Source organism: Oncorhynchus nerka, linkage group LG27 (genome assembly GCF_034236695.1).
Source record: "Oncorhynchus nerka isolate Pitt River linkage group LG27, Oner_Uvic_2.0, whole genome shotgun sequence".
In the NCBI taxonomy this organism is placed as follows: domain Eukaryota; kingdom Metazoa; phylum Chordata; class Actinopteri; order Salmoniformes; family Salmonidae; genus Oncorhynchus; species Oncorhynchus nerka.
The window spans coordinates 22,457,723-22,475,861 of NC_088422.1; the positions used below are offsets into that span (position 1 = coordinate 22,457,723).

Below are 18,139 nucleotides of genomic sequence, written 5' to 3' on the forward strand. Positions count from 1 at the left end.
CCTATGCTCTTAGTTAGGAAACCTTAACTCTACATATAGAGCTGAGACAGCAGATACTCTGACTGAGAACCAGAACTACAACGGCTGACCTGGATGTATAGGGTTGTATAAGGTTGGAGCCTGCCTCATACCTGGCTCCAAGAGGGGGCTAAAGGGGACTTAGCCCCTCAGTTCAAACTTGTTCCTCCTCAGTTTTAGTTTTATGTCACTATATAAAAACAGTAAAAAAGTTCCCCCCAAAAATCTGTATCTCCGCTACGCTGTGTCAGCACAATGGACAGAGCAGCGCTACGGTGTGCGTAGGGGGGGCTATTGAAAGCCACTGGGGTGGTTTGGTATGACTCCTTTGGGGTTCCATAAAAAGTGGGAAAAGCGCTTCTAAGTGAATAAGGTGATATGCCTCCGCCTGTAATATTTTATTTTGATTTAAAATGGTGGGGTCAAGTTTACCAGTCGGGCCCTGGTGAAGACGTTGTGTTGGAGGCCGAACTGTCTCCTTCCTACTCCTCTGCTGTTCCTATGGTGGGCACTCTATGGTGTGGGAGGTTTTCATCCCAACATTGATTGACAATGAATTGATTATGATTGAGCTCTCCCCAGAGCCTGGAGAGGAGAGGGTGTGTTCTGACCCTTTCCTGAGGCTTGGAGAGAAAATGATTGCACTGTAAAATGTTCCTGGGAGTGGCACAGAAGAAGTGTCACTGCTGGGAGGTCTGGAGACAACCCCCAGTGTCCACTGTGCATCGTTTGGGGGAGAATGCTCCCTTACGTACTTCAACAAAGGCCCACACGGGGAAGTTTGTGCCCTCGCATCAAAAGGTTAGTGGATAGTGTTTAGGGCAAAGTGTTCATCTGCCTCAGGGAAACTTTTATATTCACCAAATGGACATACCATGTTGGTCAATATGTATCATGTACCCAGTGCTCTTTTGGAATGTGCCATTCTGCCTTGCTGTCACATGTCCATTACTTTGGGTAGTGTGTGCTTTTAAATCAGAAATACTGAACCGTAATGTTTCCAGTTGAAGTCAAAATGACCACTGCTACTTCCTGACAATGTTTGAGGTTACTGCTTATGTGTGAGGAATGTGCCTCGAGAATCATTTAAAATGTTGAGACTGGAATAAGGGGAGGGGTGTGTGGTGAAGACAGTCTATAGACACGTCTCTCTCGACTCCTACCAATTCGTGCGCACTATTTGTTGTTTGTCAATGTTTGTCAATACCCTGTGAAATATATATTAATATGTGAAGTTACTGTTAATCCCAACATATTCACCCATTCATTTAGAATGTTGGGTTTTAGGAATGTTGATAGTTCATTAAATATAATATACATTCATACCATTCTCATTTTCCAAGTGGACATATTGTTTGAAGGGCACACAAACGGTGAACTTTTGGTTTATTGAATTGCATCTACCAGTTTACTGTCCATTTATTTTATTTTTTTGTATGGAGAGAATGGTATTTAATGAATTATCAACATTCCCAAAACCACACATTCTAAATGAATGGGTGAATATGTTGGGATTAACAAGTAACTTCACATGTGTTCGGTTTCTCTATCATGTTTAATGTTGTGTGAACGTGCAGCCTTTAGTGTGCATAGACATCCCTGGCCTGTACGCCAAGAATAGGTGTGGCAAAATGTATTTAATTGCCCATTTGGGGATGTTCTAGTCTAGTTAGTTCCCTTTTGGGTAACTCAAGGGGCGGCTGTATCTGAGCCTGGTAGACCCCACCTGTTCATTATTGGTTAAGACAGGTGTTGCCTGATGAGAGGCTTTTTCTTTTGAATGTGGACATTTTGAAGTCAGAACTTTGTGTGTATATATATATATATACAGTACCTTGCGAAAGTATTCGGCCCCCTTGAACTTTGCGACCTTTTGCCACATTTCAGGCTTCAAACATAAAGATATAAAACTGTATTTTTTTGTGAAGAATCAACAACAAGTGAGACACAATCATGAAGTGGAACGACATTTATTGGATATTTCAAACTTTTTTAACAAATCAAAAACTGAAAAATTGGGCGTGCAAAATTATTCAGCCCCTTTACTTTCAGTACAGCAAACTCTCTCCAGAACTTCAGTGAGGATTTCTGAATGATCCAATGTTGACCTAAATGACTAATGATGATAAATACAATCCACCTGTGTGTAATCAAGTCTCCGTATAAATGCACCTGCACTGTGATAGTCTCAGAGGTCCGTTAAAAGCGCAGAGAGCATCATGAAGAACAAGGAACACACCAGGCAGGTCCGAGATACTGTTGTGAAAAAGTTTAAAGCCGGATTTGGATACAAAAAGATTTCCCAAGCTTTAAACATCCCAAGGAGCACTGTGCAAGCGATAATATTGAAATGGAAGGAGTATCAGACCACTGCAAATCTACCAAGACCTGGCCGTCCCTCTAAACTTTCAGCTCATACAAGGAGAAGACTGATCAGAGATGCAGCCAAGAGGCCCATGATCACTCTGGATGAACTGCAGAGATCTACAGCTGAGGTGGGAGACAATGTCCATAGAACAACAATCAGTCGTATATTGCACAAATCTGGCCTTTATGGAAGAGTGGCAAGAAGAAAGCCATTTCTTAAAGATATCCATAAAAAGTGTTGTTTAAAGTTTGCCACAAGCCACCTGGGAGACACACCAAACATGTGGAAGAAGGTGCTCTGGTCAGATGAAACCAAAATTGAACTTTTTGGCAACAATGCAAAACGTTATGTTTGGCGTAAAAGCAACACAGCTCATCACCCTGAACACACCATCCCCACTGTCAAACATGGTGGTGGCAGCATCATGGTTTGGGCCTGCTTTTCTTCAGCAGGGACAGGGAAGATGGTTAAAATTGATGGGAAGATGGATGGAGCCAAATACAGGACCATTCTGGAAGAAAACCTGATGGAGTCTGCAAAAGACCTGAGACTGGGACGGAGATTTGTCTTCCAACAAGACAATGATCCAAAACATAAAGCAAAATCTACAATGGAATGGTTCAAAAATAAACATATCCAGGTGTTAGAATGGCCAAGTCAAAGTCCAGACCTGAATCCAATCGAGAATCTGTGGAAAGAACTGAAAACTGCTGTTCACAAATGCTCTCCATCCAACCTCACTGAGCTCGAGCTGTTTTGCAAGGAGGAATGGGAAAAAAATCTTGCAGTCTCTCGATGTGCAAAACTGATAGAGACATACCCCAAGCGACTTACAGCTGTAATCGCAGCAAAAGGTGGCGCTACAAAGTATTAACTTAAGGGGGCTGAATAATTTTGCACGCCCAATTTTTTAGTTTTTGATTTGTTACAAAAGTTTGAAATATCCAATAAATGTCGTTCCACTTCATGATTGTGTCCCACTTGTTGTTGATTCTTCACAAAAGAATACAGTTTTATATCTTTATGTTTGAAGCCTGAAATGTGGCAAAAGGTCGCAAAGTTCAAGGGGGCCGAATACTTTCGCAAGGCACTGTATATGTATTACCGTCATCTTTGAAACACCAGCACTGAGTAAATAAATCCAACACTCATCAGCACCTCTACCTGCCTGCCTCCTGCTGAATCTTTGTCCTTACGACTGCTGCTATTTGACACTGATACAGCTCAGAGGAGATGGGCTACAGATTTCCCACCAACCTGTCACTTCAAAAGCACTCAATGATCTCAGAGTGTCTGCATTTGAACTTTATGTTTATTGTGGTATACCGTGATGTAAGCAGATTCCAATATAATTCCAATGCAAGAACTCCCAAAAATGTAGCCCCCTCGCCGATTTCAACTGCCCCCTCAGTCCCTTCATCCTGGCACCGGGACTGGCCTGCCTTAGTTACAGAACAGATGCAGGTGATGGATAGATACAGTAGCAGCAGTGGAATTTTCCCCTCCCTCCCAGTTGGCTCTCACCAGGCGGATGCACATGAAGCACAGGTCACATGACGATAGCACCAATTTCTACATGATTTAAATTCAATTAGTAAACCTATCCAGCTCGGGCTGGTGATGCAATGTCTCTTCTGGTGAGTGACAAATGGTCCTTGGAGGTCATCGAAGACAGACCTTTTAGAATTGGGAGCATCACACTAGGATGGCTTCCTTAGCCAATGGTGACAGGACCTGTACATTGTTCACCCTCATGTTGGTAGCACAGGCCTAGCAAGTGATTTCTTCTAATTATATCTGACCATGTTTAGTTTAAAATATGTTACATTACTGGAGGAATTTAAAGATAGTGATGCACAAAGGGGGAAGTGCAGAGGGAAGTGGACATGTGCAAATACTCTGTGTGAGCAGAACAGCGTCTTGCATGGAACTCATCTGCAATTTCTTCAGATCATCCTGCTGCTCGTGGCACCATCATATCAGGGATTCTCAGTTTAATCTTCAGACTTGAAATCAGATCCTGGTATCTGTACTGTGTGTACTAGCGGAATATATGCATTCAAGTAGAGCACTACATTCCATAGTCATTTAATTTGTACAAAAGTAATTTCAATATAGAATCTGTACTCCCTGCCAACATAATCAGTCAGCTATTTTTAGAGGTGTACTCTAATCTGCATGAGTATTCCAATGAGATAGCAGAGGCACTTGCCCTCTCACAGGACACTATTCATCACGATCAGACGGGATTCTTAAAAGGAAGATATATTGGAGACAATATTAGACAACTACTAGAAATAATGGGAAACTATGAGAATACAGGGAAACCAGGTATAATCTTTATAGGAGATGTTGAGAAAGCATTTGATACAGTATGATACAGTATGTCTAGAATCTGTTTATAAGTGCCTGGATTTTTTCATCTTTATAGAATCTCATGTACAACAATTATTTATATTTAAAAAATGATAATGGTTACATCTGAGAACTTTGAAGTGTCAAGAGGCATAAAACAAGGTTGCTCTCTGTCACCATACATACAGTATTTATTATGGCCATTGAATTGTTAGCTTTATCAATCAAATCTAAATATAACAATCACATCTAAAATTAAGGAATTAGAGTATCAATGTACGCATATGATTCAAGTTCTCTCTTGAGTCCTTAACCTTGAAGGGCCTCATTGAGGAACTGGATAATTTCTCCAGTTTCTCTGGACTAAAACCCAACTATGATAAGTGTACTATATTACGGATTAATTGATATGTGGTCTCTCGATATAAATGGGTGGATGGTGAAGTTGATGTACATATCCTGGAAAAGTTTAGCAATTTTGCAACTATTAACTTTCATATGAAATGTAGCAAAATATAGAGAATTTTGAAACCATGGAGATGGAAAAACCTATCCATTTACGGGAAGATTAATATTTATGAAGGACATTGTAAACAAGAACTGTAAAATTATGTCACACGATACAACTGTGTATGGCGGTGCATGCTTAATACAAATTTATAACCAACTCATCGCGGCTTAAAGAAGAAATGAAAGAATTTGCCTGTCACCCATTAAAAATCACCAATGGCTTTAATTGATTAGTATAAATTGAGAAATGTAGCAGTTTAAATTAAACTCAAAAGGTTTCACCGCAATACCATATCAAATTCAAGTAAGTTGGGAACAGGTTTTTGACGTCCCATAACCTTGGCTTCGGGTCAATGAACTGACATGAAACAATTGCATTCAGATATTATTCAGACCTCTTCCCTTTTTCCACATTTTGTTACGTTACAGCCTTATTCTAAAATGGAATAAATGAACATGTCCTCATCAATCTACACACAATACAGCGTAATGACAGTGAAAACAGTTAAAAATAATAATTTTATAAATAGAAATACCTTATTTACATAAGTATTCAGACCCTTTGCTATGAGACTCGAAATTGTGCTCATGTGCATCCTGTTTCGATTGGTCATATTTCAGATGTTTCTACAACTCGTTTGGACATGATTTGGAAAGGCAGACACCTGTCTATATAAGGCCCCATAGTTGCCAGTGCATGTCAGAGCAAAAACCAAGCCACAAAGTCGAAGTCGAATTATCCGTTGAGCTCCGAGACAGGATTGTGTTGAGGCACAGATATGGGGAAGGGTACCAAAACATTTCTGCAGCATTGAAGGTCCCCCAAAACACAGATTTCTCCTTCATTCTTAAATGGAAGAAGTTTGCAACCATCAAGACTCTTCCCAGAGCTGTCTGCTTGACCAAAATGAGCAATCGGGGGAGAAGGGCTTTGGTCAGGGAGGTGACCAAGAACCTGATGGTCGCTCTGACAGAGCTCCAGCGTTCCTCTGTGGAGATGGGAGAACCTACCAGAAAGACAACCATCTCCTCAGCACTTCACCAATCAGGCCTTTATGGTAGAGTGGCTAGACAGAAGCCACTCCGCAGTAAAAGACACATGACAGCCCGCTTGGAGTTTGCCAAAAGGCACCTAAAGGACTCTCAGACCGTGAGAATCAAGATTCTCTGGTCTGATGAAACCAAGATTGAACACTTTGGCCTGACTGCCAAGCGTCACGTCTGGAGGAAACCTGGCACCATTGCTACGGTGAAGCATGGTGGTGGCAGCATCATGCTGTGGAGATGTTTTTCAGCGGCAGGGACTGGGAGACTAGTCAGGATCGAGAGAAAGATGAACGGAGCAAAGTACAGAGAGATCCATGATGAAAACCTGCTCCAGAGCACTCAAGACCTCAGACTGGGGTGAAGGCTCACCTTCCAACAGGAAACAACCCTGTGCACAGAGCCAAGATAACGCAGGAGTGGCTTCAGGACAAGTCAGGACAAGTAGGAGAGAACATGTTTTCCACTCTTTTATCTTCATTGGAGATTGTGTGTGTGTGTGTTGTGTATGCATGTGTGTGTGTTTGTGTCATCCCAAAGACTGTGTTTGGTGCAATAATGTGTCTTAACATGTTTATTATGTAGAAGTAAGCCAGAGCCCGGACTTGAACCGGATCGAACATCTCTGGAGAGAACTGAAAATAGCTGTGAAGAAAGCTCCCCATCCAACCTGACAGAGCTTGAGATCTGCAGAGAAGAATGGTAGAATCTCCCCAAATATAGGTGTGTCAAGCTTGTAGCGTCATACCCAAGAAGATTTGAGGCTGTAATCGCTGCCAAAGGTGCTTCAACAAAGTACTGAGTAAAGGGTCTGAATACTTACGTAAATGTCATATTTCAGTTTTTATATTTAATATATTTGCAAAAAATTCAAATTCATTATGGGGTATTGTGTGTAGATTGATGAGGATTTTTGTTTTTTAAATCACTTTTAGAATAAGGCTGTAACATAATAAAATGTTGAAAAAGTGAAAGGGTCTGAATACCTTCCAAATGCACTATAGTCTACATATTTCATCATCAATTAATTTGGTATCTTGTGTCATGGCTTAATCGACTCCATGAAAACAAAATCTATTAATAGCCTATCAAATAGATGAAAGAATATGCCACTTGACCGTTATAAGAATCATTACTGAAGACAAAATGATCAGTGATCAGTTCTCAGTGGGGTTGTTGTTAGAAGATCTATTGCTCTGAGTAACAAGACTGAATCAGAGATTAAGTGAAATAACTTTCACTGGCAGTTACAATCAAAGAGGATAAGAGTGAGATTGCAGGCCGATGGCGGCTCGCCAAACGCAACATTCCACCGCTGTGGATGGTCAGTCCTTGCATCCATTGCTCTGTCTATGAATTGGAAAGTGGATACATGTTTCCAGTTGTGGGGTAACCGCGTTGTTGTTGTTTGAATCCCAGATTTCCCCTTTAATGGACACGTATATTTTCCAAAAAATACCTCATTGGACAGAATAAGGGGCACACAGTTACATGCCCAGAAGCAAAAGATCAATTAACATTTTATAATTACTGCATCCTTACGTTTGTAACTGCAGTAGTGCCGTCATTTTGTAGTTCAACTGTAGATATTTAGAGGAAACACTGCAATTACTGCGTCCAAATTAACATTGTTAATTTAAAAAAAAAAGTAGGTATCAAGGTAACGAGGATTGCCCGTGTCAGTCTTTTTAAGAGTTACCTACATATTTGTTTGTTGTGATAAATCTGTAGACATTAGTGAGAGGAAACCGTTTTCCCTTTTTCACTGCTGTCCATAATTGAAAACACCTCACATTCCTGCCCATGATGAGTGACTATCCATCCACACCTGTAGCAGGCATCCAGCAGACACCACCCACTGATCTGCTAGAGCCTACCTGGCCATGAGGGTTATGTCATCTTAGGTCAATGGCATATGTAAAACCAAACGCCTAGTTATCTTAGTTGTCTATGGTGATGTGTTTGGTAATGGGAGTTAGTTTGTATAGTGAAGTACTACTGTATAAAGTGATAGAAGCTGGTGTGTAGGGAAAAGTCCAATAGAGAGGGTCCTATAGAGTCCTTTCTGATGGGTGGAGATGTGACAGGCTGCCAGCTCATATGGTGTTGTGCTTGAGTCACTTCACAGTGGGTCGTGGGCCCCTCTCGCCCCCATCCCTGGCCTCAACCCTATTCTCTCAAAGCCTCGTTTGAGCCATTAGGGCCATAGCAGAAGACGCCCCATGTTTCAAACCACCCCTCTCTGCACCCCACCTCCCCATCCCTTCATTCCTCTGCCCTCTACTACAACTCCATCCCATAACCCCCTCTGTGTCTCATAGACAACCTGTCGTGACACGTTGGCTGAGGGCCGCATCACAGTGTTCAGGGTGTTGTGAAAAGCCCTCTCTAACGATGCCATGATTACATGTCTGTCCATCAGCCAGTGCTGTAGCAAATCAGTGCTGTAGCAAATCCACAACTCTGAGAAGACTTGAAGGGGTTAACTGCCTTTGTATGATTGATTGGACTGAAGTGATTCATCAGGATACTGAATGTCTCACATTCAAGGGAGTCGAATGAATATGTATCTTCGTGTCATTTATCTTTATTGTATCTATCATTTTCCATAACCAAATATGAAATGATCTGGGAAGTGTGTTAAGCTATGCCCTTTTAACTGGCAAGGGGAAAAACATTGGGCTGGTAGGGGTTATCTGGATTTTCTGCCAGGTTACCTATTGTACAGATGAAGACGGGTGTTTTCCCTAATCTGGTACATAACACCTGTAGCAAATACAAGGATTACAACTGACTTGAAACAGACAAATTAGGCAATGTAATACTCAACAGTGCTGTACTGCAGAAAAACTGAACACTGCACATGTAGCGACATCATCGCTCGATGTTACGTTAGAATTTAAATGGGTCTATTGATTAAATGGTCATTCATGTAGTCATTGTTCCAAACACCTGTGTTTTGAATCCCCGACAGAGAACCAAACCTGATCAATGTGTGTTGAAAATGCCAATACCACCTGTGATTTCTGAGAAATATCAATGCTGTAGCTAGAATGTGGTGGGTGTATTGCATGGAGCAAGGGGAGAGGTATAGGAGATGGACTCACACACACACACACACACACCACACAAAGAGCTGTGGTTATCAGGAGGATAGACGTGTGTGAGGAAGACATAATTATGCTTCTATCTTTCAAATGTACAGGTGCTTACTATGATTCTTTTTTAGACTGATGCCAAAGTGACAGTATTAAAAACAGGTACGTTCAGGTAGAGGATTATTACAGGATATGACATTTGGGTAGCAGCTTTATTTTGTGACAATCTCTCAGCATGTGTCAGAGGCAGGGGTGTGCTTTGCAACAGGTGCTTTACATTAGCGTGGACTTGGCTGTATTGGTCAAAGTGACCTTGCTGATCATGACAGTTCATAACATGGCTGCTCTGGTTCTATCTGAAACTGCCTAGGCCTAGTGTCACTATGCCACTTCTGAACTGTCATCCCTTTGACTTGTCCCCTGTGATTGTCATCCCTGTGACTATCTGTTATATTGTAATTCAGCCATCACAATGTGTGATACGGTAAACAAAAGACAGATGGTATTCAATCAGTGTGAGGCATTGGTTGAATATTTCAGTCCTTTTGACCAGTCAAATGACTAATCACAGCTTCAACTGCTGTGATTAGATAAGGTGTGTGTTATTCTTAAGAACTTTACACATTATTTAACAACTCAAACAAGCAATATCAGCAGGTAGTAAAACAACCAGCATCTATGTAAAATTACATATAAATATCATTTTTCATGTTTTTTTTGCCAATCTTGTAAAACTAACCACCATACAAAATGTAAGGCTACAGTACTCTTCTCGGTAATACTTTATTTGGATAGTCCATCTGTAGACATAGACCATCAGTAACATTTCAACTAACTATCTACTAACCCTAGCTGTAACCCTAAACTTAATCATAACCCTAAGCTTAGACCGTACCCTAACCTTAACCCTAAACCTAACAGTAACCATAGCAAGCAGTTGCTTATCAACAGATAGTTTGTTGATAGTATGACCATCTGTAGAGCATCTACAGATGGAAAATCCGGACTATATAAATAAAGTCTGACCTGGTTCTCTAATTGCGCTAACAACTAACCTAGGCTAGCAGAGTAATGGTTCAAGCTAGCTACCGCTAATCAAAATTGCACACTAGCTAGCAAATGTTGTATTCTACTGCTCACTAGACTCTTCTGCGTATCTTACAGTGTTGATAAGAGGTAGTAGGGATTCATTCATAAACGTCACCACAGAACAAGTTCAAAAAGGAAACTGATATGACATATATAACCTTCATCGCAGGCTAATCAATGACTAAGTATAACTGCTGGACTACATTTTACTGCAGCCTTGGCAAATATGAAAATGGCTCAGATGGTACTGTATGGCCTCCAACAACCCCTTAACAGCTTTCCCATTTATTGTCCCCCCTATCCCTTATGCTACTGATCCAATCCCCCAACTCAATATAGCTACTAATCAGTGTCCTGGAAAAATCTTGTATAAAAAAGTTTACTTTTCAGGAATCTGAAACAATGTTGTTGTTGCCATATATTAATGGGAATTCACATGGCTTTTTGAATTACTTATATTAGTACTAGATTCATTAATCTTTCACAGAACATGGAGTGGAATGTTCTGTGAAACTTTCAATTTATGTTTAAAAAAAGTGAGATACAGAGTTTTTCTAGGACGCCGACGTACGACAGAATTTGCTTCGCACTCATGCAACACACTACTTCCTCCTCCTCCTCAATCTCAGTGATCACCATCCCTAGTCCTGGGCACCTATAGGGTGTGGAGGTTTTTGTTCCAACCCTACACTCACACAGCTTGTTCAACGAGTCAACTGATTATCGACCCCTTGAGTAGCTTGATCTGATGTGTTAGTAAGGGCTAGAACAAAAAGCTGATCACTTGGGCTCTTCCCTGAGGGCCCCTGTGTCTGTGGCCTTCCAGATGTGGAGGGCTGTTCCGGCAGAGAGGACCAGGAAAAGGAGGAAGGCAGTGGGGAAACCCACCCAGTCCACCAGGCCCCCTGCCAGAGCACCGAACATCAGCTTCCCCAGTACCTCCAGAGTGGACAGGAAACTGTAGTGGGTGGCCTGTAGAGAGAAGAGGAGAGGGTTAGGTAGAGACGAGCTCAGAGAGAGAAAAACTAGAGACCACACCGACACAGATTACCTAACATCCCAGACTCCAACTCTCAGGCCCACAGAAACACAACAAGGCAACATAGCCAACGCATCTCCATGGGTCTCCACCCTCCACTGACACCTAAATGTTCACACAATGGCAAACCTGTTCCATACACTCAGGTGTATGACATAAAGACTCTACAAATGAAACAATGTAAACTGCTAACCTCTTAACTGAATGGATTTATTTCAGCAGAAACCACTAAGACATCCGCTGTGGCATGCATAGTTATCAGTACAGTTCTGGCTATCCCTAACTCCACATGATCAAAGTGAGATGGATCTTAATAAGGGGAGGAGTGATCATGGTGAGCAGATGACTTAGATCATTAGAACTTTGGGGCTGTGAAAAGGCGACAAGGTCTTCCTTAGTTGTGCCTTTGACGCCATGTAACATAGCTCCTGTGTGGCTAATTGTAATTTAGCCAGTTACCTGACTCGGACAAATGTCACCGGTGACGAAACGAGCAAACTGTAAAGTAGACATTACCCAGGCATCTTTGCTGGGTCTCAGTATTGAGAAAAGTGCTGATTTGAGCCAGGTTCACACAGTTGAAGTGCCTGTAGACCCGAGTTTAGTGAAGTGCTTTTATTCGGGCTAACTTGCTTAAGAGATTCCGTTTCTCTCTCCTGGGTCATCGACAAGCACTCACAGTATCAGCTTTCTGTCACTGGATATGACCTTAAAAAGGTAGCTATATGTGTCACTGTCATGAGAACATTTCAAATTAACCCCAGAGGTTATTAGCTTTGTTTCATTAGGTTTTTCTTCCTTAATTGCCCAGATACAGCCCTGTATCCTCCTTGCTGTAGTTTTCCTAGTCAACGACTCTTTGTTAGAACTGTGGTAACTCGTCCCCTTCAGAATTGATTGAGTGACGATTGAGAGGCTGTGAACAGAACACCTCCAGGCAGCGATGGCCCAGTTTAAACAGGACAAAATAAGTTACGTCAAAGAAGAGGGTAGAGAGAGGGAAATATAGATATGTAAAAGGAGAGGGGTAGAGAGAGGGAAATATAGATATGTAAAAGGAGAGGGGTAGAGAGAGAGAAATATAGATATGTAAAAGGGGAGAGAGAGTTAGCTAGGAGAAGAAAATGGCCTTGTTAGTCCCAGCTCAGGGGTGGGTGTTGTTGCTGTGAGGAGGGCTACCTGTCCTGGCTGTTGACATCGTAGGATATAATCTCCAGGAGTTTCCGTTTTGCTCGCTAACATAACAGACCATTTCAGAGGCCACCGGGTTTCAGAGAATTCTGTCTTCTTATATAAAAATCATCTCCTCCCAGTGGAGGTAAAAGGATGAGAGCCTCACACTGTAAATGTGTGCATAGCCTCAAAGATTGGGCCACAGGCAAAAAATGTTAACAACTGAGCAAATGCATCCCCATGACAAATAGCACTTGATTTCTGACACATCTCAACATAATTTTATTTTAGTTAAGAACAAATTCTTATTTTCAATGACGGCCTAGGAACAGTTGGTTAACTGCCTTGTTCAGGGGCAGAACGACAGATATTTACCTTGTCAGCTCGGGGATTTGATCTTGCAACCTTTCGGTTACTAGTGCAACGCACTAACCACTAGGCTACCTGCCGCCCCAATGCACTGACGATGTTAGACATTTGTACTTATCTCAGTCACATTCACCAAAATCAAGGGGTATACAGTTGAAGTCGGAAGAAAATATACACCTTAGCCAAATACATTTAAACTCTGTTTTTCACCATTTCTGACATTTAATCCTAGTAGAAAGTCCCTATTTTAGGTCAGTTAGGATCACCAATTTATTTTAAGAATGTGAAATGTCAGAATAATAGTAGAGAGAATGATTTATTTCAGCTTTTATTTATTTCATCACATTCCCAGTGGGTCAGAAGTTTACATTCACTCAATTTGTATTTGGTAGCATTGCTTTTAAATTCTTTAATTTGGGTCAAATGTTTCAGGTAGCCTTCCACAAGCTTCCCACAATAAGTTGGGTGAATTTTGTCCCATTCCTCCTGAGCTGGTGAAACTGAGTCATGTTTGTAGGCCTCCTTGCTCTCACAGGCTTTTTCAGTTCTGTCCACACATTTTCTATAGGATTGAGGTCAGGGCTTTGTGATGGCCACTCCAATACCTTGACTTTGTTGTCCTTAAGCCATTTTGCCACAACTTTGGAAGTATGCTTGGGGTCATTGTCCATTTGGAAGACCCATTTGCGACCATGCTTTAACTTCCTGACTGATGTCTTGAGATGTTGCTTCAATATATCCACATAATTTTCCTACCTCATGATGCCATCTATTTTGTGAAGTGGACCAGTCCCTCCTGCAGCAAAGCACCCCCACAACATGATGCTGCCACCCCCGTGCTTCACATTTGGGATAGTGTTCTTCGGCTTGCAAGCCTCCCCCTTTTTCCTCCAAACATAACGATGGTCATTATGGCCAAACAGTTTCATTTTTGTTTCATCAGACCAGAGGACATTTCTTCAGAAAGTATGATCTTTGTCCCCATGTGCAGTTGCAAACCGTAGTCTGGCTTTTTTATGGCAGTTTTGGAGCAGTGGCTTCTTCCTTGCTGAGGTTATGTCGATATAGGACTCATTTTACTGTGGATATAGATACTTTTGTACCTGTTTCCTCCAGCATCTTCACAAGGTCCTTTGCTAACCCTTTGCTGCTGGGATTGATTTGAACTTTTCGCACCAAAGTACGTTAATCTCTAGGAGACAGATGACAGGTATGACGGCTGCGTGGTCCCATGGTGTTTATACTTGCGTACTATTGTTTGTACAGATCAATGTGGTAACTTCAGGCACTTGGACCAGACTTGTGGAGGACTCCAATTTTTTTTCTGGGGTCTTGGCTGATTTCTTTTGATTTTCCCATGATGTCAAGCAAAGAGGCACTAAGTTTGAAGGTAGGCCTTGAAATACATCCACAGGTACACCTCCAATTATGTCAATTCACCTATCAGAAGCTTCTAAAGCCATAACATCATGTTCTGGAATTTTCCAAGCTGTTTAAAGGCACAGTCAACTTAGTGTATGTAAACTTGTGACCCACTGGAATTGTGATACAGTGAATTATAAGGGAAATAATCTGTCTGGAAACAATTGTTGGAAAAATTACTTGTGTCAAGCACAAAGTAGATGTCCTAACCGACTTGCCAAAACTATAGTTTGTTAACAAGACATTTGTGGAGTGGTAAAAAAAACTAGTTTTAATCATTCCAACCTAAGTGTATGTAAACTTCCGACTTAAACTGTATGTGATTATTTAATATCACTGAAAAAAATTCAGATGTCTGTCTTTAATACGTGTTTCTCACATAAAGGACCTGACTTTGCCATGGGAAACAATGTTCTAGGTTGACAGGTGTGTAGAGGGTGACTCTTACCTGTACACTCTCCTCCGCTCTCTGTGTGCAGTGCATCATGGTTGTGAAAGTGAGCGTTGTGATGAGGCCTCCCAGGAAGTGCTGAATGCTCAAACTCAACACGGCCATACCTGAGGGGCAAACACAGTAACAGCCTTGACACTGTCTCAACACAATATTGCGAAACATTATGGGTGCTTACATTTGTCCTATTTCACACGTGTGAATTGGGAATGTGTTTTTTGCACATCCCACTCTCCCTGAGACCCTTGGAGAGTGGGGTCAAGGCCAGGGTCTGCCATTATCAACAGCGACCCTGGAACAATTAGGGGTTAAGTGCCTTGCTCAAGGGCGCATCGACAGATATTTCACCTTGTCGACTCAGGTATTCGAACTAGTGACATTTCGGTTACTGGCCCAACGCTCTAACCCCTAGTCTACCTGCTGCGTTCCTGTCTTAAAGCGGTGTTATCTAAATTTGCCTCTTTCTTTTCACTCAAAGTCCCTACTGGATGGTGTGAGAAGGAGAGCTCAGTGGCACAGCGTATTTCAGTGGAGCCTGATCTGTCGCTGAACCGAGACAACAAAGGTGGAAGTGAGGGGGGTGCTGTCTCCTCGCGTTCCCCCAAACAAGTTGTTCCCTCTCTGAAGACAGCAGAACACAGGCGACACAGAGTGTCTCACAGCTCCCACTGACGCTGAATTATTCACCGGAGATGTCGACTTTTAAGACTTCTCCATTTCACAGGATTCAGAGAGCGAGACACTAACTCAGCTTATCAGAGTGAGAAAATGGGGCACTCATGTAATATTGAGAATTTTACAGCAAAACATTTTTTAATCTTTGACATCATTGTTCCTGCTCTAAAGAGGGAGGCCTCCACTTCCAGAGGTTCCCAGAGTGAACAGCTCAACATAGGTTCAAACAGGTCACTGAGAAAGCTTCTGTTCTGCTTTCAGCTTTCCTTCAATTTAGTCACGAGATTAAAATGGGATGTTTGTGAGAGATGCTCAAAGCGCTGTTAACGGACCTCTTCACGCACCTCTTCTTCCACCACATACAGGGCCTTCAGAAAATATTCACACCCCTTGACCTTTTCCACATTTTGTTGTGTTACAGCCCAAGTTTAAAATAGCTTAAATTGAGATGTTGTGTCACTGGTTTACACACAATACTCAATAATGTCAAAGTGGAATTGTGTTTTTTGAAATGTTTACAAATGAATAAAAAATGAAAAGCTGAAATGTCTTGAGTCAATACGTGTTCAACCTTTGTTATGGAAAGCCTAAATACGTTCAGGAGTAAAAATGTGCTTAACAGGTCACAATAAGTTGCATGGATTCCCTCTGTATGCAATAATAGTGCTTAACATCTTCTTTTTTTTTTGACTACCTCATCTCTGTACCCCACACATACAATTATCTGTAGTCCCTCAGTCGAGCAGTGAATTTCAAACACATAGACCAGGGAGGTTTTCCAATTCCTCACAAAGAAGGGCAGCTATTAGTAGATAAAAAGCAGACATTTGATATTGCTTTGAGCATGGTGAAGTTATTAATTACACTTTGGATGGTGTATCAATACACCCAGTCACTACAAAGATACAGGCGTCCTTCTAAACTCAGTTGCTGGAGAGGAAGGAAACTGCTCAGGGATTTCACAATGTGGCCAGTGGTGACTTTAAAACAGTTACAGAGTTTAATGGCTGTGACAGATTTTTACCTTGTCAGCTCGGGGATTTGATCTTGCAACCTTTCGGTTACTAGTGGAACGCACTAACCACTAGTCTACCTGCCGCGCCAATGTACTGATGATGTTAGACATTTGTACTTATCTCAGTCACATTCACCAAAATCAAGGGGTATACAGTTGAAGTCGGAAAACATACACCTTAGCCAAATACATTTAAACTCTGTTTTTCACAATTCCTTTAAAACAGTTACAGAGATTAATGGCTATGATAGGAGAACACTGAGGATGGATCAACAACATTGTAGTTACTCCACAATACTAACCTAAATGACAGAAGGAATACAAATATTTCAAAACATGCATCCTGTTTGCAATAAGGCAATAAAGTAAATTTGCATTTTTTTGTTGTTAAAGTAATGAACTTTAAGTCCTGAATACAAAGCGCTATGTTTGGAACAAATCCAACACAACACATCACTGAGTACCACTCTTCATATTTTCAAACATGGTGGTGGTTGCATCATGTTATGGGTATGATTGTCATCGGCAAGGAATAGAGAGTTTTTTTTAGGATAAAAATAAACGTAATAGAGCTAAGCACAGCCAAAATGATAGAGGCAAATGTCTGCTTTCTAACAGACACTGGGAGACAAATTCACCTTTCAGCAGGACAATAACCTAAAACACAAGGCCAAATATACACTGGAATTGCTTACCAAGATGACATTGAATGTTGCTGAGTGGCCTAGTTAAAGTTTTGACTTTAATTTTGACGGCTTAAACATCTATGTCTAGATATGATCAATAACCAACTTGACAGAGCTTGAAGAATTTAAAATTGTACAATCCAGGTATGCAAAGCTTTTAGAGTCTTACCCAGAAAAACACAGCTGTAATCACTGCCAAAGGTGATTCTAACATGTATTGACTCAGGGGTGTGAATACTTATGTAAATAATATATTTATGTATTTCATTTTCAATTATTTTGAAAAAATGTCTAAAAACATGTTTTCACTTTGTCATTATGGGGTATTGTGTGTAGATGGGTGAGGATTATTTTTTTTGAATCCATTGTGAATTCCAGCTGTAACAACTTATTTATTTTTTATTTTACCTTTATTTAACTAGGCAAGTCAGTTGAGAACAAATTCTTATATTTTATTTATGTATAGGGCTGAATGTGGATGGGTTACACATATATTTATTTATTTATGTATAAGCCTAAATGTGGATGGGTTACACATATATTTATTTATTTATGTATAGGGCTGAATGTGGATGGGTTACACATATATTTATTTATTTATGTATAGGCCTGAATGTGGATGGGTAACACATATATTTATTTATTTATGTATAGGCCTGAATGTGGATGGGTAACACATATATTTATTTATTTATGTATAGGCCTGAATGTGGATGGGTAACACATATATTTATTTATTTTTGTATAGGCCTAAATGTGGATGGGTTACACATATATTTATTTATTTATGTATAGGGCTGAATGTGGATGGGTTACACATATATTTA

General features: G+C 41.0%; 1 protein-coding gene across 2 annotated transcripts in view; it reads right to left on the reverse strand.

The window, feature by feature from the left end:
• Nucleotides 1–9,586: 9,586 nt before the first annotated feature.
• LOC115111370 (major facilitator superfamily domain-containing protein 3-like) overlaps nucleotides 9,587–18,139 on the reverse strand; it is a 30,863-nt gene continuing 22,310 nt past the window's right edge. For both annotated transcript variants that reach the window (XM_029637356.2, XM_065011462.1), the window contains 2 exons: nucleotides 14,934–15,043; nucleotides 9,587–11,454 (listed from right to left, as the gene is read on the reverse strand). In XM_029637356.2, the coding sequence (XP_029493216.1) occupies nucleotides 11,263–11,454; nucleotides 14,934–15,043 (302 nt within the window). In that variant the 3' untranslated portion in view covers nucleotides 9,587–11,262. The remainder of the gene's footprint in view (nucleotides 11,455–14,933; nucleotides 15,044–18,139) is intronic.